General features: G+C 43.9%; 2 protein-coding genes across 2 annotated transcripts in view; one reads left to right on the plus strand and one right to left on the minus strand.

The window, feature by feature from the left end:
• The window catches only part of ndufb8 (NADH:ubiquinone oxidoreductase subunit B8), a 212,145-nt gene that overhangs the window by 130,607 nt on the left and 56,946 nt on the right, over positions 1-24,592 (minus strand). The gene's annotated exons all lie outside the window — the stretch shown is intronic.
• tmem254 (transmembrane protein 254) lies at positions 5,044-20,292 on the plus strand. Its single transcript, XM_055661886.1, has 4 exons — positions 5,044-5,215; positions 7,908-8,011; positions 10,129-10,188; positions 19,042-20,292. Exons 1-4 carry the CDS (start codon positions 5,096-5,098, stop codon positions 19,157-19,159), a joined length of 402 nt encoding a protein of 133 aa, XP_055517861.1. The 5' UTR covers positions 5,044-5,095; the 3' UTR covers positions 19,160-20,292.

The raw sequence follows: 24,592 nt of genomic DNA on the forward strand, positions 1-24,592 counted from the left end.
GTCCAACTCCTTAAGAATTTTGTAAGTTTCTATAAGATCCCCTCTCAATCTTCTAAATTCTAGAGAGTATAAACCAAGTCTATCCAGTCTTTCTTCATAAGACAGTCCTGACATCCCAGGAATCAGTCTGGTGAACCGTCTCTGCACTCCCTCTATGGCAATAATGTCCTTCCTCAGATTTGGAGACCAAAACTGTACCCAATACTCCAGGTGTGGTCTCACCAAGACCCTGTACAACTGCAGTAGAACCTCCCGTCTCAAAACCCTTCTTCAGACCGAGAGTCAAAGGAAACGAGAGAAAGGACGGTGATGTAGAGTGATATAGAACAATGAATGAAAGATATGCAAAAAAAGTAACGATAATAAAGTAGCAATGTTACTACATTTTGAGATTTAAAAAATCAAGTCTGCAATTTATCCCATCAGATAAAGCATAAAAATAAGTTTAATTTGACACCTAATTCACTTTAATATCTTCAGTATTAAAAAGGTTGTGGCCATTTTCATACTCGGAAAGTAGCATCTTGTTCCCTATAGGGAGGTTTCACGGCAGTCGGGTCACGACCCATGACCCGTACTGTTGCTATGCTACTCCAACTGGATTACACGCGATGAACTGCAGGTAGGCACTTACCATTGTTTCCAGCGTAGCGGGCCCGTTAAAACCCCACCGCCGAAAATGTCAATTTTTGCGCTGCAAATAATTATGGAAATCGGGATAAGCGTGAGAGACATTTAGCCTACTTCAGAATTCCAAAAGTGAGGAGAAATGACGGTAGATAGAAGTGAGAGCTGAAGGGACAACAACAGACAGAGTGCTTAGCAAACATTGGCCGTTTGCTCACTGCATTTCATCAACTAAGTCATTATTTGTGTTTTTTTTTAATTTCTTTGGCATCTAAAAAGTTTCAGAAGTGATAAATCTAGCTGTAATTTTTTTTAAATCGCCCATGGTTCTCAAGTGGGTTTTTAGGTACAAAATGAAAACGCATCTGAAGAAAAATTTACGGCCAGATTGATCACTTCTGAGACTTTTTAGTTACCAAAGGAATCAAGAAAAAACACAAATAATGCCTTACTGTTGATGAAATGCAGTGAGCAAACGCGATAATTCCGATATTTTCAATTCCGATATCTGCATGGCCAATGTTCGCCAAGCACTTTAGCTGCTGTTGTCTCTTCAGCTCTCGCTTCTCTTTACCTTCATTTCGCTTCACTTTTGGAATTCTAAAGTTGGGTACATGTCTCTCACACTTACCCCGACTTCCACAATTTTTTTCATCGCAAAAATTCAACATTTTGGCGGTTTTTAACAGGTAGGAAAGTACACATTTCTTGCATTAATAACATATACCGGAAGTGACGGATGTCTTCCAGATGGATTGAGCGGCTCCGTGCGTCAAGCCCTATGACCCAGTGACCATTTACGTGCAACCCCCCTATTGCTTTTCCATTGACTTAACTCAAAAGCTGTGATCAAGGACAGTCAAATGGCCATAACTCTCTTAAAAATTAAGAGAACTGAAATAAATTTTCAGTTGTTATAGATTCAAGCATTCTGAAACAAATATGAAACAATCTTAGGTTACACAAAAAAGCTGGAGAAACTCAGCGGGTGCAGCAGCATCTATGGAGCGAAGGAAATAGGCAACGTTTCGGGCCGAAACCCTTCTTCAGACGGAACAATCTTACTTGGGTGGCCTGAAATTAAAGCATATAATTAGTTAGTTACCTAATTGTAGCTAATTACAAAATTCAATTACTAGATCTAAACATCTATCCATTTCTTAAGAAAAGGTTAACATTTTTAAATAGCCTAAGTGTCCAAATAACATTCACACAAGAATTCACAATATAACATGATTTTAAAATCTCATTGTCATGAATTTATAGGCCAAACGGAAGGAATTTAGTGTTTAATTCCCGTAAATTAATGGCCATTTAAATCATCTTGCGAGTGGAATTTTGTGGAACGCGATCGTTTGGAACGTTGCAGTTTGCAGTGAATTTGAACCCCGTATCGGCAGGGAAAATACTGCAGGTTCGTATATTTACGTAATCACATGTTCGCAACGTGAAATTTTGATTAAAGGCATCCTAAGAAGCACGTTTATATGTAAAAATAAACAGCGTACCTTGCTTTGTCCCGTACATGAGATCCATCCCATTATCGGCGTTCACGGCTTTAGAAGACAATTTAAATTTTACTCCTGTTATTAAATTATCCAACGCTAATTTTAATAAACTTGATATAACGGCAGTCGGAGCGATTTTTCTTCAGCAACTAAACAGCCTGACAAAGATCGATTTGAACAGGTTGGAGAAAAACAGCATTTTAAACCCGCCCCCCTCTCAAAGGCGTCAAAGTCATGCACACGGCCAGTGACAGAACTGCAGCGCCGCTGTAGGTAAGTTTTGTAACATACCTAGATAAAGGAAATGGATGTACGGAAACTTAATTATTTATTTTATGTAAAGCACTTTGGTTTCAACACGAGTTGATTTAAACGTGCTATATAAATAACATTTACTTTACTTACTTACTTACATGCCGTTGTTAACTGTAAGCTTCATCTTTCCATTCCATCCCCACCCAAGTCGTTGTACCAGCTTCAACATCATTTTGTTAAGCCTCATTGTACTTGTTTTCACTTCGCCCACAGTTAACAATTGCCTTTCCTTTATCATTGTTACTGTTTTTGCACGTCTTTCATTTATTTGTTCTACATCTCTCTACATCGCCGTCTATATGTCTCGTTACCCTGTCCCCTGACTCTCAGTCTGAAGAAGGGTCTCGACCCTAAACGTCACCTATTCCCTTTCTCCAGGGATGCTGTCTGACCCGCTGAGAACTCCAGCTTTTTGTATCTATCTTCTGGAGAACAAACCTGTTCCCTAATGTTGTCTGTTATGTTTACACGAGGACTAGGGAAGATATGATAACGATAGAACATTATTTATCCCAGGAGGTAAATTGAACTGGCAATATTCATAAAAACAAACAATACTTGAAACATGAAATTAAAGTGACGAGTGGAAAGGATTGGAGATGTGCGACATGGCGCACGACACGATAAGACACACAGGTGGCGCGGAAAGATTTTGAACATTCCAAAATCCAGCGGCAGCAAGGAGACACCACGCGTCATTACATGCGTCACGCCACAACAACCTCTTTTCAGGCTGTCGCCGAAAATGTCGCCCAAGTGGGACAGGCCCTTTAGTCTCAGTCTACCCCAAGACAGAAGGGGGAGGAGTTGTAAAGTTTGATAGCCACGGGGAAGAACTGTCTCCTGTGGCATTTTGTACTGCATCTTGGTGGAACCAGTATGCTACTGAAGGTACTCCCCAGGTGTGTTATGGTGAGCTGTATTGTCCAGGATGTTCTGCAATTTGAGGGGCATCCTCCCCTCCAAGACCCCCTGATCTTCCTGATGTTTGGGGTAGTCCAGAACCTGGGGTCACGCATTACGAATAAGGGGTAGGTCATTTAGGACTGAAATGAAGAAAAACCTTTTCATGCAGAGAGTTGTGAATCTGTGGAATTCTCTGCTAGAGAAGGCAATGGAGACCAATTCACTGGATGTCTTCAAGAGAGAGATATAGCTCTTAGGGCTAACAGAATCAAAGGAGATGCAAAATGCTGGAGTAATTCAGCAGGACGGGCAGCATCCCTGGAGAGAAGGAATGGGTGACGTTTCGGGTCGAGACCCTTCTTCAGACAGAATCAAGGAATATAGGGAGTATGCAGGAACGGGATATTGATTTTGGATGATCAGCCATGATCATTTTGAATGGTGGTGCTGGCTCGAAGAGCTGAATGCATTATTCCTGTACCTATTTTCTATGTTTCTGTACTCAGAGCAGGTATAGGATGAACGGTGGGTAGTTCTTTTCCTCATGACCAACGAATGTGCAGAATGTGTTGGAAAAAATGCTGGAGTATCTCAACGGGACAGGCAGCATCTCTGGAGAGAAGGAATAAGTGACATTTCGGGTTCATACCCTTTTTTAGACTGAAGTCTGAATCTATCCGGTGTAAACCAGCATGTGCAGTTACTTCCTACAGAATGTGTTGACAGCTTTAGCTTTTAATTCTCTCAGCATAATTTGATTGGACATAAAGTGCTGGAGTAACTTCGCTGGTCAGGCAGCATCTCGTGAGAACATGGATCAGTGACGATTTGGGTGGAGAGCCTTCTTCCAAAGAGGACTCCTTACTGTAGAAAAAGACGTGGAGGTGGAGGCGATGGAAGCTCTACACCATGGCAGGCCCGGGACATGTTGAGGTGTGGGCGTAGGGACACAAAGGTACAAGTGATATGTGGATGCAGGTGAGGGGGTTTGGTTGGCAAATGGGTGGACAAAGGATCGAAATGTAATGCAGACAAAAGGATGTCAGATAAGTGGAGGAAAATGTAAGGGGTTATGGGTGGAAGGGGGCAAACTGAAAGTCCATTCCCATCTGTTCATTCCCTTCACATTCATTGAGTTCATACAGAAATGTGTTTCCTGTTCAAATATGTTCTGTTCGGCTTCAATGCATTTGTGAATTTCTACCACATTTTATTTAAAATGCAGTCAAAGCACGAGATGCCGACTGCAATGAACTATTTAGGTCAAATGCCAATTGATCCACAGAATTCACAATAAACGCAGTCATTCATTGAAATAATCCGTGCCTTATGACAGCCTTTATCCTAGCTCTCACATTGCTCCCAAGCCTTGCAGGTCAGTTATATAATGCACTATTATGGTATTACTGATAATATTTTGTAAGTATTATAGATAAAGGTATATTTATTTGTGTAGCGTTATTGCTTTAATGGTTTGTAAAGCTGCAGCAAGTAAGAATTTAATTAATCTGATTCTGGTACAAATGACAATTAAACTCATGACTTTAGGCTTACTTCAGAGATCTTATTCTATGGAGCAAAGGATTTTATGATTTGCTAATTAACCCTTCTTTGTAACTGAGCCGTTCTGTTATTTGTCTTTCTCGTCTAACCGGGCAGTCTACCTTTAAGAAATCAGACAGGAAGTGAAATGAAGCCAGTGACCTTTCAACTCCCGAACAATGCTGTAGTTGTTGGAGATGCAAGCTGCCGGTATCGAACCAGTGGAAAGAATGTCTGCTAAGGGCTCTGATGCTTATTTCAAAAGGACAAGCTTCTTCTGGATGGCTGTCGTTACTGGATCCTTCGGCTATTACACCGTGAGTCTGTTTGGAATGTGACTTTGCAGACATCCCATCCAAGTCTGCAGGCTGCAAAAATGCTAATTTGTGATCCTTTCTCTTTTTAGTCAAAGCAGAGGCATCACACCCAATCTAATGAATGCATAGAGTGCTGGAGTAGCACAGTGGGTTAGGCAGCATCTCAGGAGAACATTGATAGAGGTCGGAGGAATGGTCCCGACCTGAATTGTTGTCTATCCATGTTCCTAACCTGCTGAGGATCTCCAGCAATCTGTCTTCTTTGGAGAAACAAAGAACTGCAGATGCTGTTTTATACCAAAGATTGACACACAAAGTGCTGGAGTAACTCAGTGGGTCAGGCAGCATCTCTGGAGGAAAAGGATAGGTGACGCTTTGGGTCTGAAGAAGGGTCTCGACCCGAAAAGTTACCAATCCTTTTACCCTAGAGATACTGCCTGACCCGCTCAGTTACTTCAGCACTTTGTGTCGATTTGCATTCCTTGTTTCTACACCCAATCTAGATTTGCATTGGTATCTTTCCCCACTAGTTATTCCTTCCCGAACTAGCAATTCATTAACAGAGACGAACAAGGCTATTCATCTATGGTGTGCTTCATAGAAACATAGAAACATAGAAATTAGGTGCAGGAGTAGGCCATTCGGCCCTTCGAGCCTGCACCGCCATTCAATATGATCATGGCTGATCATCCAACTCAGTTTCCCGTACCTGCCTTCTCTCCATACCCTCTGATTCCCTTGGCCACAAGGGCCACATCTAACTCCCTCTTAAATATAACCAATGAACTGGCCTCGACTACCCTCTGTGGCAGAGAGTTCCAGAGATTCACCACTCTCTGTGTGAAAAAAGTTCTTCTCATCTCAGTTTTAAAGGATTTCCCCCTTATCCTTAAGCTGTGACCCCTTGTCCTGGACTTCCCCAACATCGGGAGCAATCTTCCTGCATCTAGCCTGTCCAACCCCTTAAGAAGTTAACCCCTTTGTAAGTTTCTATAAGATCCCCTCTCAGTCTCCTAGAATTCTAGAAATTCTAAAACCAAGTCTATCCAGTCTTTCTTCATAAGACAGTCCTGACATCCCAGGAATCAGTCTGGTGAACCTTCTCTGTCTCATCAGTCCTGTAGTTAAATCTGCTATTGGTGCCTTTTCCACAGTGAACTTTGGTGGGTAAGATTTGCGATTGGGATTTATCTTTCTACTCCCTACCCTCCGATTATTCTTTTTTCCATTCAACTTGGGTGGAGATCAGAAGGCAGGCTTCTGGTGAGAGGTACAGTTCGGGATATGTTGCAATTGGTAGATCCCCTCTGCAAAATAAATGAGCAGTGAGCATAAGAAATATGTGGCACGGAATGTCATGAGCTCACTCTGCCATTCCATTAGGTCGTGGCTAAACTGAATTTGACTTTCACCCCCCCCCCCCCCTTGTATTCTCATGGTTCCTCCCAGAACCATCTCTGCCTTAAACAAATGCCTTGCCTCCTCAGCTTCTTGATGTAGGGGTTTCTGTGTCCCTAATTTACGAGGCTGGTGTCTTGTTGATCTCGCCTTTCCACAATCAGACTGGTGATAGTTCAGCATATATGTTATCCATCTTCATTCTTCCCCAGTCTTCACACCTCCCTCCTATCCCATTCCCCCACTAAACACAATGTTCAAATAGCATTAAACATCCTCGACAATTATGGGATCACTTTCTCCTCTCCTCCTCCCCTCCCGCACTCCCTCACCCAACTCCCTCCCTCTCCTTACAACAATGTAACAAATCTCATTGCAGTGGGGAGTCCTGTCATTTGTTAACATTGTAACGGGCAGGCCAAGTGGAAAAGTGTTTTTTGTAAAGTTTAAAATGTCAATAACTTGTAAAATATAACATCAATCTGAACGAAACGTGCTACAGCACATTACAGGACAAGTAAGGTGGGCCAAAAATTGTAGCGCTATCATGTACCGTTTTTGCGGAGTTTCGGGATCTCACACCCACGCACGCATACAAACAAACAAGATGAGAGATAGATGGATGGATGGATGGATGGATGCATATATGCATGCATGCCAGGCAGGGCTAGTGACAATTAATTTCTTTATTTGCATGCATATAGCAATAACTTGTTAGACGAGGAGAAAAGTAAATCAAGAGATTGCTCCACAGACTCAAAGCATGCAGCCCTTTTATACCATTCTTCACAGGGACATATGTGCAGTGGGTCACGTACTTTTGATTACATGGCTAGGTTTTGTGATCAGTATTCTGCCCTTTCCCTTAGCAACACAGCCCTATTACTAAATAAATAAGACACGCAGCTTTTCAAATTGTTGATTTCATGGATCAGTGTGACCAAACATGTTTAACCTAGTGCCTGTGAGAAATTATGTTGAATTACCATTCAGTTCACTCAGTATGAAGTGGTGCCCTGTGATTATGACAAGATGGAAGAACAGTTCAGTTTCCACAGTTCCCACAGTGGCATCTTATTCGCCATGGGCAACTTGGACCAAAGGGCTGGTTTCTGTGCTGTATGATTTTCTCCAGCATCCACCTCACTCCCCCTTCCCCAACTCAAGTGCCGTTCTGGCTATTACTCTCTATGGGTTTTGCATCTTTGGCTAAGGGTGTTTCATCAAAATATTGGATGAGCAATTCTGTTTTAAATTTGTTATTTTGCAAACCATGTGTTGCATTTCATTGCAGCTGCTGATGTTTTGGCCACAGAGCATACCATACAAGAGCCTGGGACTCTGGGGCAACATCTCCAAGTATCTGGTGGACAATTATCACCCCCTTTTGTATATTGGGTAAGTAATGTTGGTGTGATGTGCCATTAACCCTCTCCAGTTCCTCCTCCTCCTTCCTTTCCCCACCTTCATCACTAAACCCCAATCATTTGGCTCTTGAAACCTCGGTCTCTCAGTTCTGTTCTGTTTTACTGGTCTGCCCCATTTGTGCTGTGTAGAATTGGAGGGGCTTCACTTAGCATAGCACCCTAAACACTTCAAGAGACACTTCACACCCACACCTGGAGTATTGTGTGCAGTTTTGGTCACCTAATTTGAGGAAGGACATTCTTGCTATTGAGGGAGTGCAGCGTAGGTTTACAAGGTTAATTCCCGGGATGGCAGGACTGTCAAATGCTGAGAGAATGGAGCAACTGGGCTTGTACACTCAGTTTAGAAGGATGAGAGGGCATCACATTGAAACATTTAAGATTGTTAAGGGCTTGGACACGCTAGAGGCAGGAAACATGTTCCCGATGTTGGGGGAGTCTAGAACCAGGGGCCACAGTTTAAGAATAAGGAGTTTAGAATGGAGACGAGGAAACACTTTTTCTCACAGAGAGTGGTGAGTCTGTGGAATTCTCTGCCTCAGATGGCGGTGGAGGCAGGTTCTCTGGATGCTTTCAAGAGAGAGCTAGATAGGGCTCTTAAAAATAGCAGAGTCACGGGATATGGGGAGAAGGCAGGAACGGGGTACTGATTGGGAATGATCAGCCATGATCACATTGAATGGTGGCGCTGGCTCGAAGGGCCAAATGGCCTACTCCTGCACCTATTGTCTATTGTCTATATTGTCTAACAGATCCATTGGGATCAACAAATGTTGTATGACAATTAACATGGACAAGCATGAAACTTCAAGGTCACATCTGTTGACCTTAGTTCTGTTGACTTTGATAGTTGAAACTTTGAACAATTCTGTGCCCTAGTTTCCTCATTTCTGATTTGCCAGTGAGGTAAGCATCTCTTTCTTTTCTCTGCTGCCCTTGACAAGATGGCGGTGAGGCTGCCATTTGCCGTCAATGTGCCGGTAGGAGTGCTGTTAGTGAGGATGTTGAAGAATTTTGCTGACCCTGGCTGTGAAGAAATGGCAGCATGGTGTCACTTGGCTTCCAATGCGCCATGCTGTCCTTGCCCTTCTAATTACACAACGTGGTCAATTTGAGTGGTGCTACTAGGTCACTGGAGCCTTGTTGCAGTGCAACTAGCGTCAAGAGACAATAGTGTTAAGAGCGTTCTATTGTCCTACAGTATGTCCTGAAACAGCACCATGAAATACATACTTGCAGGGCTATGTAGTTTAGGGCCTATTTGGGGGTGGGGGGGGGGGGGGGGGGGGGTTGTAATGTTTAATAGCCTGCTAGTTGTAGGGTAGAAGCTGCTCATGAACATTAGTTTTCAGGCTCCTATACCCCCGATGGCAGGAGTGAAATGAGGGCGTAGCCAGGGTGATGTGAGTGTCTGCTTGCTGCCCTTTTGAAGCAACGTCCCTTATCCCTTCATTGATGGGGAGGTCAGTACCTGTGATCGACTGACTGGCAGTGTTCACCACTCCTTTGTTCCTGGGTGCTCGAGTTGCCAAACCAGTCAATATGCTCTCTAAACCTGAAAGAGTGTTTAAGTTAAATAATATTTCTATTGTGACTTGCCTGTTGATTGAAAAGTCGGCGAGAGAGTTAATTGCACGGGCCACAGTGCTAGAAATTTTTTTTTATTTTTTTTAAAAATATATTTTTATTAGAAGCAATTGTACAAGAATAAAACATTCGGCACGTAAAATTATACAATTATTGTACAGCTTCAATTTTGACCTTTTAACCTAAAAATGAGGGAAAAGAACAAGAGAGGGGAAAAGTGAAAAGTGAAAAAATAGAACCCCTAGACTACCAAAGTAGTGTGGCCAAAGAGCAAATAAAGATATAAGAGAGGAAAAGAAAAGAGGAAAAAAAAAGTGGAGATATACCTGTGCTAGAATTTGACCTGAAGCCCAACCCATGTCTGGTCCAATGTATAGTTGTAGTCTCTGCCGTTCACAATGCAGTAGGGTGCAAGAAGAAATTCTGAGCTGTATCTAACTGTGTTTTGTTGCTGCTGTTTTAGTTAAGTTCATTTGTGTTCTTATTTCCAATCATCTGCAGCTACTGGTTGGCCTGGCTGATCCATGTTGTCGAGGCATTGTACAGCGTTAAACTCTGCAGGTGAGGCTATTTCATGTTTTACTGTTCATCTCACTTTCCCATCCTATTTGCATATGTTGCTGCGATAGAACTACTTTCCATAAAATAACCAGCAGACACCAACCTCAGTTCGGGTAGAGCGTGTAAAGCCTCTTTGTGGTTGCCTCATTCATTGAGTATTCATCTTATTGCGCTGGTATGACTTTCCCTTCTTCCAATACAGCCATTCTTCTCTCGTGAATGAGATTGCCTATTTGGGCTGCTTTGTAGACTGAGCCTTGTCTCTGAGTCAGAAGGTTGTGTGGTTGAGTCTCAGTCTCGACACATGCACACAAATCTAGTCTTTAAACGCTTTGGTGAAACTTTGGTTCTTCCTAACCTCTGACGGGTCTCAAGATGTAATAAGGTTCCAAGGCACTGCCTTGGAGGAAGAAATTATCTCTGGTTCCAGTAGTTAGCAAAACAAAGGTAAACTATATATCATTGTTCATATGTCATAGGAGCAGAAGTAGGCCATGCAGCCCATCAAGTCTACTCCGCCATTAAATCATCATCTTCCCCTCTCAACCCCATTCTCCTGCCTTCTCCCCATAACCCTTGACACCTTTACCAATCAAATATCTGTCAATCTCCGCCTTAAAAATACTTAATGACTTAGTCTCCTCAGCCTTCTGTGGCAATGTACGTCCTTTAATTCTGAGGCAATGCCCTCTGGTTCTAGACTCTCCCACTAGTGGAAACATCCTCTCCACATCAACTCTATCCAAGCCTTTCACGATTCGGTAAGATAGTCACGTTGATTGCGGGAGCTTTACCGTATACATTTAGTTTAGTTTAATTTACTAAACTAGTTAACTAAACTAAACAATATGTATACAGTAAAACTCTCACAATCAATGTGACAAACTTACCGAATAGTGAAAGGCCTGGATAGATGCAGCACGGTGGCGCAGCGGTAGAGTTGCTGCCTTACATCGAATGCAGCACCAGAGATGAGACTCCTCCTAATAGACAAACAAGACCTATTCTTAAGGAGTTGGTCCCCATTTATTGATTTCTTGGATTCATGTGATGACATAGTATCATGAAAACTAATAGTTTCAGGTATGAGTGAAAGATGATTTAGAATATTTAAACAAAAACATCTCACTGTGGCAATGGAATAATCTCCCTCCTGCTTTCCTTCTTCACTTATTCCTTCTCTATCACTTTTTCTTTATTGGTTTATCACCCTCGCTCACTAATCTATTCTTCACTTTTCACAACCTCTTTTTCTTCTCTCCTTTCTCACTTCTCTCTTTAAAAAAAAAAGGGAAGTTGTACAGAGAATGTAATATGTTAACATAATTTTTGTACCAATGCATTGTACTCACTTCTAATAAATAAAATTAAATTTAAAAAAAAAAGAAAAAAAAAGAAGGGTCTCAATCCGAGACATCACCGATTACTTTTCTCCAGAGGTGCTGTCTGAGCCACTGAGTTACTCCAGCTTTTTGTGTCTATCTCTGAATTTCTATACTCAGTGTTCTAACAGATGAAGGCCAATGTGCCGAAAGCCTTCTTGACTACCCTACCTACCTGTGGCGCTACTTTCAAGCAACTATGTTCCTGCACTCCTAGATCCCTCTGCTCTACAACACTCCCCAGAGCCCTGCCATTCACTGTTTCAGTCCTGCCCAGCTTTAATTTTCCCAAATGCAACACCCCGCACTTCTCTGTACTAAACTGCATTAACCCACCAGTTACTCAGCCCACCTGCCCAACCGTACAATGTAATGCAGAGAAATGAAAAAATATGTAAGTTCAGGAATAATCCACATGCCTTTTCATTTTATTGAAACCTTCAGTAGAATGATTTGCATCCAGTGAACCTTTCCTGAAATGCTGCAGAGAGCCAGCAGGGGGTGTGAAAGAGACAGGATCAACACTAGCCAGGACATTCAGAACTGGGGAAGAAAGCATATCCCCTTGCTGATAAATTAAAATAAGATTTTAATCCTTTATGCAACAACGTAGATAAATAGTTTGAGCTGACACTGGCAATTATGGGCTGAATTCGCTGATGCTGATTATGGCAACAAATGAGTTAACTTGAAGTCAGAAGTTCAATGCTGAGTATTTCCCCGTTTAGAGTTGAATTTAATAAAGGTGTTTGTTGTGGGTTGCTGCCAAAAGAAGCTGGAAGATGGTATTATTGAAACCTCCATGAAGTAGTGAGGGAGTGTTGGAGAGGGAGAGAGCTATGTTTATATGATATGAAAACAGCTGCCCTCCTCGTTGGAAGTAAAGTTGGTTTTGTGCCAATTGCAATTCATGTGTGTGTGCCGCGGTGAACCTACTTATTCTTATTTTAGGAGAAAATTAGCATTGTGTATGTGAAAGAGATATGGGTGTAAGCGGTGTTTATGCATGCAGCGTGTTAGAGGGTGGGTGGACCTGCACACATGCAGAATGTTGCATGGGTGGACAGCAATGAGTGTGCAAGCACACGTGTACACATGCAGTGTTGGCAAGTGGCATGCGGTTTGTGTTTGTGTGTGTGCACAGTATTGGGTGAGTGGATTGGGGTGTGTGTGAGTGTAGTTGGATGGGTGAAAGTGCTGTGTGTGGGTGTGTATAGTGTGGGATGGGCGGAGTGTGGGTGTGTATAGTGTGGGAGTGCGTATAGTGGGATTTGTGTGTGTTGGGGGCATATGGGACAGGTCGATTGTGCTGTGAGTGTGCAGAGTGGTAGATGAGTGGAGTGCTGTGTGTGTACGCGCACAGAGTGATAAGGGTATGAGTGGAGTGCTGTGTGTGTATGTGTGCGCGTACACAGAGTGATAAGGGTAGATGTGTGTGTGTGCTCACAGCATATGGGATAGATGAGGTGTGGTATGCATACAGGTGCAGTGTGTGTGTGGTGGATGGATGGAGGTTGTGTGTGTGTATGTGTGTGGGGGGGGGGGGGGTGGAGTGTGTGTGCGTGTGTGCAGGGGGAATGGGTGTAGTGTATGTATGTGGGGCAGGGACTGATGGAGTGCAGTGTGTGTGGGATGGATGGATGGAGTGTTTTGTGTGTGTGTGTGTGGGAGGGGGGGTGGAGTGCTGTGAGTGTGGGTGTGAGGGGTTGAGGGAGTGTAGTGTATGTATGTGGGGCACGGGACTGATGGAGTGCAGAGTGTGTGTGTGTGTGGGATGGATGGATGGAGTGCAGTGTGTGTGTGTGGGGCGTTGGGTGGCCAACATCCTATTCACAACGCATGCTGTGCCCATGGCGTTGCAGCTCCTTTCATGGTTGAATAGCCCAGGAGGGGAACAGAGTTGGAGGAGAGTACAATTAGTCAAGTGGTGGGGGTCGGAAGCCCATGGTCTCAGAATGAATGCCCTGAACTCTGATAAATCACTGAAGGAATCCTTCCCATTCTGTAAGTTCATCATCTCTTGCTCCTTGTTTACTGCAGTTTGTAACTTGCCAACAGGATACTTGTTCATGTGTTTGCTTTCTGCAATGTGATTGTGTGTCTTTTTTATTGAATTGTTGGCAGTGTGTTTTGGCCATCAGAACAGAGAATTAGTAATTTGTCAGGAATTCCACATAAGACTGGTTACTGATGGGATTTTGTGTACTTAACTATCAGGAAACGAAAGCCGTTGTCCCTGGCCCCCGCTTCCAGTTGTATTCACAAGTTACAAATCCCAGGCGTCTCCCTGGCAACGGGGTCGGAAAACGGAACCAGATGGTTCACAACCTTGACTCTGAGCTGACCTGGACTCGTTTCGTCGCTGTTTTGTGATGTTTCATAAATGTGGTGTTCTTAACTTGAAGTGTTCTTTCCCCATTACCCTCGATCTGCTTGCGCCATTACAGGCGGGTACAATTACAGTGTATAAAAGGCATTTAAATAGTATTGTATTGTATTCAATGTATTGTCATTATCTCATATTAGAGACAACAAAATAAATTTTCCTTACAGTCAAGTATCATAAAAATAAATAAATAATAAATAAATAAAGCTTATTAAAATAATAAATGAATAAATAGTTTAAAAAAAAAAAAAAAAAGACATTAAAAGAACAGAAGTCCACGACACAACATAACCACAACACAACACAGTGGCACCAAAGTTGAGGAAGGTACCATAGTCCAGCCGGCCTCCCCCATCCGATATTCCCAGATGTTCACCCCGTGGTCGGGGGCATTCCCGAGCACCCGCAGTCGCCGCCACCGGCGGCCCGGCGCTTAGGCCCTCACGCCGGGAACGATGGAACACCCTTCGCCGAACCCCGACGGAGAACATCCTCTCAGCGGCCTGGACCCCCCCCCCCCCCCCCCCCCCCCCCCCCCCAGATCAGCCACCTCCTTAAAGTCAAGGTATGGACGGACGTGAAAGGTTTAGGCCCACTCTTTGGGAAGTGGACCCAGGAAATGTCACACACGTGACCGGCCCTGTTTGACAGCTCTTGCCCTAAAACAGACGTTTAAACCGGGGGGGGGGGGGGGGGGGGGGGGGGGGGGGGGGGGGGATATGAATCGTATGTGCGGTTGCGGATAAAAACAATAAAACCTGTAATGCTTTTCAGCAATTAGAAGAGATGTATTCCTTTTCATCTTTTTTTGGTCACACATGTAACAAAGAATGGGCCTTTAGAGGGATATGGCCCGAACCACAGGCAAAGGGGACCAGCTAAGAGAGGGAGGTAGACAAAAGTGCCGGAGAAACTCAGCGGGTGCAGCAGCATCTATGGAGCGAAGGAAATAGGCAACGTTTCGTCCCGAAACGTTGCCTATTTCCTTCGCTCCATAGATGCTGCTGCACCCGCTGAGTTTCTCCGGCACTTTTGTCTACCTTCGATTTTCCAGCATCTGCAGTTCCTTCTTAAAAGCTAAGATAGGGACCTTGGTGGGCAAGGATGAGTTAGGCTGAAGGGCCTGTGGCCATGCTCCATAACTGACTCATTCGAAATGAACCTTCTGGGAGAGCATCCATTCTGGTATCAAGACTGCCTCCATTTTGACTCTTCCAAGATCCCAGCTGGCACATCTTCTCCAGCCTGTTCTCTGGTGCAGAGCTTGAGGCAGGATCCCAGCCTTGAGCTAGTTAACTACTGAAATAGACCTGCCTGAGCTGATATCCAGCAAGTGATCCAGAATAGGCCCCTGCAGTCTCCAGCACACTGTTCCTATGAGAGGAATATATTGCCTGGATGAATTTCCAACAAGAAGCCTCTTCCAAGAATTTTTTTTCCTGAACGTCATGGATGAATTAGTTTCCCCAAGTGAGCTCTTGTTGTGAAACACTGGTCTGCTGAGGGGAAAGTAAATCTGTGGATCACATTATGTTGGCATTTCTCCCAGCCTATAACTGTGTCAAAGTCAATATTTTGAAGATAATTACCATCGTAATGGTCTCAGTTCTGCTCATTTGGAACAGCCCACTACACTCTGTGCGGTGTTTAACAGAATCAATGTTTCAAACCTGGCCACAAATACAAGTAACCTGTCCCGCATAACCATAATAAACAGAGCTAGGGGTATTCCTGTAGCATGTAGTTCAAATGTGGGCTTCCTCCCAACTCTCAATCCAAGTTCAAGTGAGTTTATTGTCATGTGTCCCTGATAGGACAATGAAATTCTTGCTTTGCTTCAGCACAACAGAACATAGTAGGCATTGACTACAAAACACATGAATAAATACACTGATAAAGTGCAAATCACAGATAATGGGTTATTAATGTTCAGAGTTTTGTCCGAGGCAGGTTTAATAGCCTGGTACACAAAAAAGCTGGAGAAACTCAGCGGGTGCAGCAGCATCTATGGAGCGAAGGAAATAGGCAACTTTTCGGGCCGAAACCCTTTAATAGCCTGATGGCTGTGGGGAAGTAGCTATTCCTGAACCTGGTCGTTGCAGTCTTCAGGCTCCTGTACCTTCTACCTGAAGGTAGCCTGTATTGAAGTGGAATTTGTTCATTTCTAACAGTGAAATGAATGGCTTTTAGAATTAAACTATTAATTTCAAAATTCTCGTATCAAATGTACAAGGACTGGTGAGAAAATGGCAGACCAAATATGCACGGGAACCTCCTACAAACAGCAATGTGCCACACAGGTAATCAGTTTGAGGGATTCTGTTGGCCAATGCTCTCGTGTGGAAAATGATTCTCCTTGTCCCACTTTTGTTTTGGTGTGACACTTGCCTCGGTCAGGCCACCAGCAAAATCCAAGGGCACTCTTCCTCCCAGTCTCTCCCTCTTCTCCTCTCTCTCATCAGGCCAGAGGTGCAGAAGTTTGAAAACGCATTCCCTGTCAGATTCAGGGATCGTTTCTTCCCAGCTGTTATCAGGCAACTGAACCGCCCTCTTGCCAGATGGAGAGTGGCCCTGGCCTCCAATCTACCTCATTGGAGACTTTCGTACTATCTTTAACTGGACTTTATTTGACTTTAACTTGCTCTAAGCGTTGTAGACTGGATAGACTTGGCTTGTACTCGCTAGAATTTAGAAGATTGAGGGGGGATCTTATAGAAACTTACAAAAATGATAAGGGGTTTGACAGGCTGGATGCAGGAAGATTGTTCCCGATGTTGGGGAAGTTCAGAACAAGGAGTCACAGTTTAAGGATAAGGAGGAAATCTTTTAGGACCGAGATGAGAAAAACAATTTTCACACAGAGAGTGGTGAATCTGTGGAATTCTCTGCCACAGAAGGTAGTTGCGGCCAGTTCATGGGCTATATTTAAGAGGGAGTTAGATGTGGCCCTTGTGGCTAAGGGGATCAGGGGGTATGGAGAGAAGGCAGGTACAGGATACTGAGTTGGATGATCAGCCATGATCATATTGAATGGCGGTGCAGGCTCGAAGGGCCGAATGGCCTACTCCTGCACCTATTTTCTATGTTTCTATGTATCTGTACACTGTGAGTGGCTTGATTGTAATCACGAATAGTTTTTTTGCTGACAGGTTAACACAACAAAAAGCCTTTCACGATACCTCGGTACAGGTGTCAACAATAAATGAAACAAGGCATGAGACAGACTTCACCTGCTTGTGTTTAAAATAATGCCCTGACATGCATTGCATCCACTATGGAGAGCAGGAATCTTTTCTGAAAGAGCTAACAATAGACAATAGACAATAGGTGCAGAAGTAGGCCATTCAGCCCTTCGAGCCAGCACCGCCATTCAATGTGATCAAGGCTGATCATCCCCAATCAGTACCCCGTTCCTGCCTTCTCCCCATATCCCCTGACACCGCTATTTTTAAGAGCCCTATCTAGCTCTCTCTTGAAAGCATCCAGAGAACCCGCCCCCACCGCCCTCTGAGGCAGAGAATTCCACAGACTCACCACTCTCTGTGAGAAAAAGTGTTTCCTCGTCTCCGTTCTAAATGGCTTACTCCTTATTCTGAAACTGTGGTCCCTGGTTCTGGACTCCCCCAACATCGGGAACATTTTTACCACCTCTAGCATGTCCAAACCCTTAACAATCTAACCTCCAACAGTTTGTGCTCCACTGGAATATGTGCCTACATTTTGTAGTGGGATGTATCCCCAGCCTTCATATTCAGAAACAAGAGTGCTACCTACAGGTTTGAGAGCAAGCAGGGCAAGTCCCTCATCGGCAAGTGGAAGCTTTTCCAACCCTAGCAGATCCTCGGTGTTGCAGTGCAGCAGTTTAGAAAGAGAGGCACCTTAAAGCAAAGGGTAAGGCCTCTGTGCAGTATATTTGTTTATTAGTAATACTTGCAGCATGCTACATTTACTAGAATGTTGCCTGGGTTTCAGCACCTAAGTTACAGAGAAAGGTTGAACAAGATAGGTCTTTATTCTTTGGAGCGCAGAAGGTTAAGGGGGACTTAATAGAGGTCTTTAACATTATGAGAGGGATAGACAGAGTTGACGTGGATAAGCTTTTTCCATTGAGAGTAGGGAAGATTCAAACAAGAGGACATGATTTGAGAATTAAGGGACAAATGTTTAGGGGTAACATGAGGGGGAACTTCTTTACTCAGAGAGTGGTAGCGGTGTGGAATGAGCTTCCAGTGGAAGTGGTGGAGGCAGGTTCGATTTTATCATTTAAAAATAAATTGGACAGGTATATGGACGGGAAAGGGATGGAGGGTTATGGTCTGAGTGCAGGTAGATGGGGCTAGGTGAGAGTAAGTGTTCGGCATGGACTAGAAGGGCCGAGATGGCCTGTTTCCGTGCTGTAATTGTTATATGGTTATACATCCTGTCACAATTACCAATTTTTACGCGTTGTCAATAATACAAGTCACGTCTTAGTTGCCTGGCTCCTTAAAGGAGAATGCATGCTCAGCAAATGGAAGGTTGTTCCAGTAGACTTAAGGAGTCTCCTTTCTAAGACGCATGTTCGGACTGAGCAAGGCAAGATCAACATCTAACATTTTACCAAAATCTGGTGCAAATGATAGTTTGAAGTATCAGATTTTTCCAATCAAGGTAACTTTGAAAGTCCTGGAGAAACTCAGCGGGTGAGGCAGCATCTATGGAGAGAAGGAAATAGGCAACGTTTCGGCACGAAACGTTGCCTATTTCCTTCGCTCCATAGATGCTGCCTCACCCGCTGAGTTTCTCCAGCATTTTTGTCTACCGTCGATTTTCCAGCATCTGCAGTTCCTTCTTAAAAAACTTTGAAAGTTCTTCTGGTCAAAAGGAATTGCTAGATCTTTTAAGATGACATGGATCAGTTGGCAACTATCGATGCTGAAACTGCATGTCACCAAGATCCAACCAGCTGTTATTACCAAAGTAAAAACTATTGCAATGACCACAAATCTGAATCAATATTTTTTGGCAAGACCGAGTCTGGATACGGGTGCAATGATCTCACTGTCCTCATGAATGTTAACCCCTCTTTCTCTTTGCCCCTCACAGTGTTAAAGGAATCACAAACTCATGCACTCGATCCAAGTGGGCATTTCAAACACTTCTGTTTGGGTTCACATCCCTCCAGGACCTGTTGTCGTACAAACCAGAGAAGAAGGAAAAGTGAAGACCCAACAACACTTGTCATCTCCGGCAACATTAGTCTGAAAGATACTCCACTTTCAGGGAAATTGGAGACTTTAAATGAATGGGCATGGTGTATTTCTAACAATAATTTCTGCCAATAATTTCTGGTGAAGTTCTGCACATGTTGGTTCATTATTTAAACTAGCTTACGTTTTCAAGTCAGAACATCAGTCATCCGTTTTAAATGAATAATAGAAACGTAGAAAGCAAGTGCAGGTGTAGGCCATTCGGCCCTTCGAGCCAGCACCAACCATTCAATATAATCACGGCTGATCATCGAAAATCAGTATCCCGTTCCTGCTTTCCCCTCCATATCCCTGGATTCCGTTAGCCCTAAGAGCTACATCTAACTCTCTCTTGAATACATCTTATGCTTAATCGACTGCTGTTCTTAGACTGGGAATCACTGGAGGCCATTCAGGCCACAGTAAGCCTGTGCCTCAGTTCCGTCCTTCTGCCCGTGGTATTTCTCCGGAGATCCTTAGCCAACAAAAATCCATCAGCCCCAGATTTGAAAAGTCCAGTTGATTTCCGTTCTTCTCTCTCACGGAAAGGAATTCCAGATTTCCACTGCTCTGTGCATGGAAAATGATTCTCCTTGTCCCTACAGCTGAAAAGTCTGGATCTTTTGTTAAGGTGTGGCACTGGATAAAACAAATCCTCGCCCCATCAAAATTACTTTATAACTTTAATTACCACAAACAGATCATCTCTGAACCTTGCAAAATGTGAGAGAATGTGAGAGAAGTCTTTGAATGGACGTAAGCTCCAGTAATTCTACCTTAGTCAGTCAGGATGTGTCCACTCTTTCGTGGGATCTTTCTGCAACATCTTGGGAAGTAGCCAGAGCAACGAGGGATATCCTGCAATCTGATCAGTTGGCTCTTCCAGCAGGTCAAGCTATGTATAGAGCTACAACTTCTCTGAGCTGGGTCAACGAATGCACCAACAGGGTTGAAACTATTGAGTCGGGTCAGCCTTAGAGCAAAGAATTCAGATCCTGGCACCTATTCTCAAAGGCCATCATTTTGTGAACTTCAGGCTATTGCATATTATGTGTAATAATGTTTGTTTCCAATACATGAAAATAAACTTTGCAATGCACCGATAAATTATTCACCCTTGTGCTTGAATGTTCAATGTGCTTCATCTTAACAGTTGACACTCAGGTCTGCGTCAAAGCCCCGAGAAACTTTCAAATGCGGGCTCTAATTATCTACGTTATCCATCTGTGGGGGCACCGTGGTGCGCCAGTCAACACTGCTGTCTCACAACCCCTGAGACCCATGTACAATCCGAACCTCCTGTTTTACCGAGGTACAGTGAAAAGCTTTTTTGTTGCATGCTATTCAGTCAGTGGAAAGACTATACATGATTACTACCAAGCTGTCCATGGTGCCCAGATGCAGGACAAAGGGAATAATGTTTAGTGCAAGATATAGTCTGAGTAATGATAGTCCAAGGGTCTCCAAAGAGGATGGTAGGTCAGGCCCGCTCTCCAGTTGTTGATAGGATGGTTCCGTTCCCTGATTACGGCTGGGAAGAAACTGTCGCTGTCTGGAGGTGAGTTTACAACATGATTATTAATGTTTTATGTATCATTCTTAACTGCCACTGTATGTCATGTTGTCACTTGTGGGCGGAGCACCAAGGCAAATTCCTTGTATGGGAATACTTGGCCAATAAACGTATTCATTCTTTCATTCCGTATCTCTTGCCTGATGGGGGAAGAGCGAGTGACTGGATTGAGACTGCTCCTTGATTATGCTGGTGGCCTCGCCGAGTCAGATTGAAGTGTGGATGGAGCCAGTGAAAAGGTTGATTTGCCTGATGGTCTGGGCCATATCCACAACTCTCTGCAATGTCTTGCTGTCTTGGATGGAGCTGTTCCCAAACCATCCCATGTGGACCATGCATGTTCTTCCTGCGACTTAACCTCTGCCTCAACCCCACGTTCCAAGGATATCTTGGTTGGTTAATCTGCCATTGTTAATTTCTCCTCCTGTAAGTGAGTGGCGGAGGAATTGGGGTGTGGAGTCAACATTGATGGTGGTGGGTGTGTGTGTGTGAGGGAGAATGGGATCAGTGTAGATGAGTGCTTGATGGAGTATTGTGTGCAGTTTTGGTCCCCTAATTTGAGGAAGGACATTCTTGCTATTGAGGGAGTGCAGCGTAGGTTTACAAGGTTAATTCCCGGGATGCTGAGAGAATGGAGCGGCTGGGCTTGTATACTCTGGAGTTTAGAAGGATGAGAGGGGATCTTATTGAAATATATAAGATTATTAAGGGTTTGGACACGCTAGAGGCAGGAAACGTGTTCCCGATGTTGGGGGAGTCCAGAACCAGGGGCCACAGTTAATGAATAAGGGGTAAGCCATTTAGAACGGAGATGAGGAGACTTTTTCACACAGAGTCTGTGGAATTCTCTGTATCTGAGGACGATGGAGGCCGGTTCTCTGGATACTTTCAAAGAGCTAGATAGGGCTCTTAAAGATAGTGGAGTCATGGGACATGGGTAGAAGGCAGGAACGGGGTACTGATTGGGGATTCTCTGCCTCAGATGATTAGCCATGATCACATTGAATGGCGGTGCTGGCTCGAAGGGCCTACTACTGCACCTATTGTCTATTGTCTATGTAGATGTGATATGTCAAAGCATTGTGTAACTCTATGGACTTTAACCCCACATTGCATTGTCTGTTCCTTACATAAAGCTTCAACATGAATAACATAACATAACTATCCGACAGAGAACAATTATTTGAACCAAGGTAACACCTACCAAACTTCACAACTGCTCCATGGCACTGCCAGTTCACAGACAGATCTTGGACAATTATTGGCAGGGTTTTAGGATAAGACGTTTTAATGCTGATGTTTCTCATATGAGGGATAGTGGTTTAACCATAAATATCCCTTTCACTGTCAGTAATTAAAAATGCAAAGCCACCATGAACCACACAACCTTTCCTCTTTTCACAGAATAGCTGTAACTCCGGCCCGAAACATAACATGGAATTATCCAGATCACTGAAAAATCTTGCTGCGAGCTAGTACTCGCTGTTCGTCTATGTTCCAAGGCTCCCTGTAGAAAATCAACGTTCATCAGACTATGATTTGGCTAAGAGCAAAATGTTACCTTGTTTATGGGAGGTCAGAGGGTTTGGTTCATAAGACACAAACAATGGAGAGACATTCACCACGGGCTGAAGGTGGGAGAAATCAGGTGGAGAATACCTTCAGTCTTTGGATGTAATCCTGGACTTCTTGTTGGATCAACAAACCAGACTTGCGAGACTAATTTGATTTAGTGCGATCATTTATTATACAGAACAATATCATCTGGGGTGACATACAAAACATTATTAGTCATAATTGTCTTTGCACATGATTATAATTTTTTATTATTAATAAATCACTTCACATAGAAAACATCTGCGAGACATTATAACAAGGGTGGGCACAAAGTACCAGAGTAACTCAGCAGGTCAGGCAGCATCTCTGGAGAACATGAATAGGTGACGTTTCAGGTTGGGATCCTTCTTCAGACCCCTCTTTACTTATTTATCCATGTTCTCCAGAGATGCTGCCTAACCCTTTAGTTAGTTTTAGAGATACAGGATGGAAACAGGCCCTTTGGCCCACCGAGTCCGTGCCGACCAGCAATCACCCACACACTAGCTCTATGATACACACAAGGGACACTTTACAGACAATTTACAATTAACCTACAAACCTCCACATCGTTGGAATGTGGGAGGAAACTGGCACACCCAGAGAAAACCCATGTGGTCACAGGGAGAACATACAGAGTCCATACAGACAGCACCCGTGGTCAGGATCGAACGTGGATCTCTGGCACTGTAAGGCAGCAACTCTACGCTGCACCACTGTGCAGCCAATCCAGTTACTCCAGCACTTTGTGTCCTTCTTTGTAAACCTGCATCAATTGTTCTTTGTTTCTACGCTATAACAATGATGTTTAATCTATGGGATTAAAGCCTTGTGCATCTCTCGAATCTGATGCAACCCTTGAGACCCGGGTAATTCGGTGCATATGCAATTTCTTGGTCGTTGGAAGAGCTGTTCCATTGCAGATGTGTCCTATTGCTAGAAAATGCTCAGTTAGAACAAAGGTTTTGTTGACATTGAGCGCTGTTGATATTTTTAACAAGACAATCGTGTGGCTGTGGATTAAAACTATGGAAGTCGCCATAACGATGAAGTTGTTCACTGTAGTTTAACAAAATTCATTGTTGAGTGAATGGCTTCATTACGGCCATTCTGTTCCACAACTATGTGACTGCCTGTAACCAGTGATTCCACACCTCAAGAAAAATTGTCCTTAAATAGAATCCCAAATTTCCTGGAAGTTGCTGGTAATTCCTGGAATTTTCAAAAATGCCTCCTGCGTGCTATTTGTTGGGGTTTTTTTTTGCGGGCACACGTTAACAACACAAAGAAGGACAAGGCAACACAGATCTATGTAACTATACCGTATCTGCCTGCATCTGTTACTCACTTGTACAGTGTATGCAAGGCAGCTTTCGATGCCTCCAACAGCTTCCGTTGTCTTCATTTATTCAACCTGCTCTCATGTGTCTCAGTCTCCGCTCTCTCTCCCTCCCACTCCCCCTCCCCCACTCTCTTTCTTCCCCCCCCCCACCCTTTCCCTCTCTCTCTCCCTCCCCTTCCCCTCTTCTCTCCCTCCCTCCCTCTCTCTTCCTCCCTCTCTCTCCCCTTCATTTTTTTCTCTCCCTCTCTCCCTCCCTCCTTTCCCTCTCCCCCTCCATCTCTCTCTCTCCCTCTCCCTCTCTCTCTCTCTCTCTCTCTCTCTCCCTCTCCCACCCCCTCTCTCCACCCCCATCTCGGCCTCTTGAGCCCACCCACCGTTCTGTAAAATCAAGGCCAATCCCAATGTAACTGCAATCCCACTGCCCACTGGTAACTTTTCACCCCCAAGCCTAGCTAGAATTTCACCACTGACTGAAAAATATCAAAGGCTCAACTTCCACTGAGAAAGAGAATTCCAACTACTCCAATTTTCCCAAACAGTCTGTGACCCATAACGCTATATTTAAAGCCCATAGCAGCCGGTAGTTCTATATATATAGAACCCATAGCGCTGCAGCCGACAGCTCTTTGTTTAAATTCCCACGCATTAAACTGACAGCGCTCTGTTTAAACCTTTGAGCGACAAACCCTCCAGTGCTGTGTGTATTATCTTTACACCCCTTCGCAGGCCAGATGCGGAAATTTCCCGAAATTATTCCATTTCCCTAAAATTAACCCGAAGGCAGCCAGAATTTCCCGAATTTCGGGTAATTTCCTTCAGAGTGGAAACTCTGCTTGTAACCCTGCACGAGCCATTGAGTGGCAATCGTGAGAAATAATCTTTGCTCAGTTTCCCATC

The sequence above is a fragment of the Leucoraja erinacea genome, chromosome 34 (genome assembly GCF_028641065.1).
Source record: "Leucoraja erinacea ecotype New England chromosome 34, Leri_hhj_1, whole genome shotgun sequence".
Classification (NCBI taxonomy): domain Eukaryota; kingdom Metazoa; phylum Chordata; class Chondrichthyes; order Rajiformes; family Rajidae; genus Leucoraja; species Leucoraja erinaceus.

What these genes read in the sequence shown, in the direction of transcription:
- tmem254 (XM_055661886.1), top strand. Translation starts at nt 5,096, where the DNA reads ATGCAAGCTGCCGGTATCGAACCAGTGGAAAGAATGTCTGCTAAGGGC. An exon ending in CACCCCCTTTTGTATATTGG is followed by an intron (nt 8,012 to 10,128) that starts GTAAGTAATGTT and finishes AATCATCTGCAG; the next exon opens with CTACTGGTTGGCCTGGCTGA. An exon ending in TACAGCGTTAAACTCTGCAG is followed by an intron (nt 10,189 to 19,041) that starts GTGAGGCTATTT and finishes TGCCCCTCACAG; the next exon opens with TGTTAAAGGAATCACAAACT.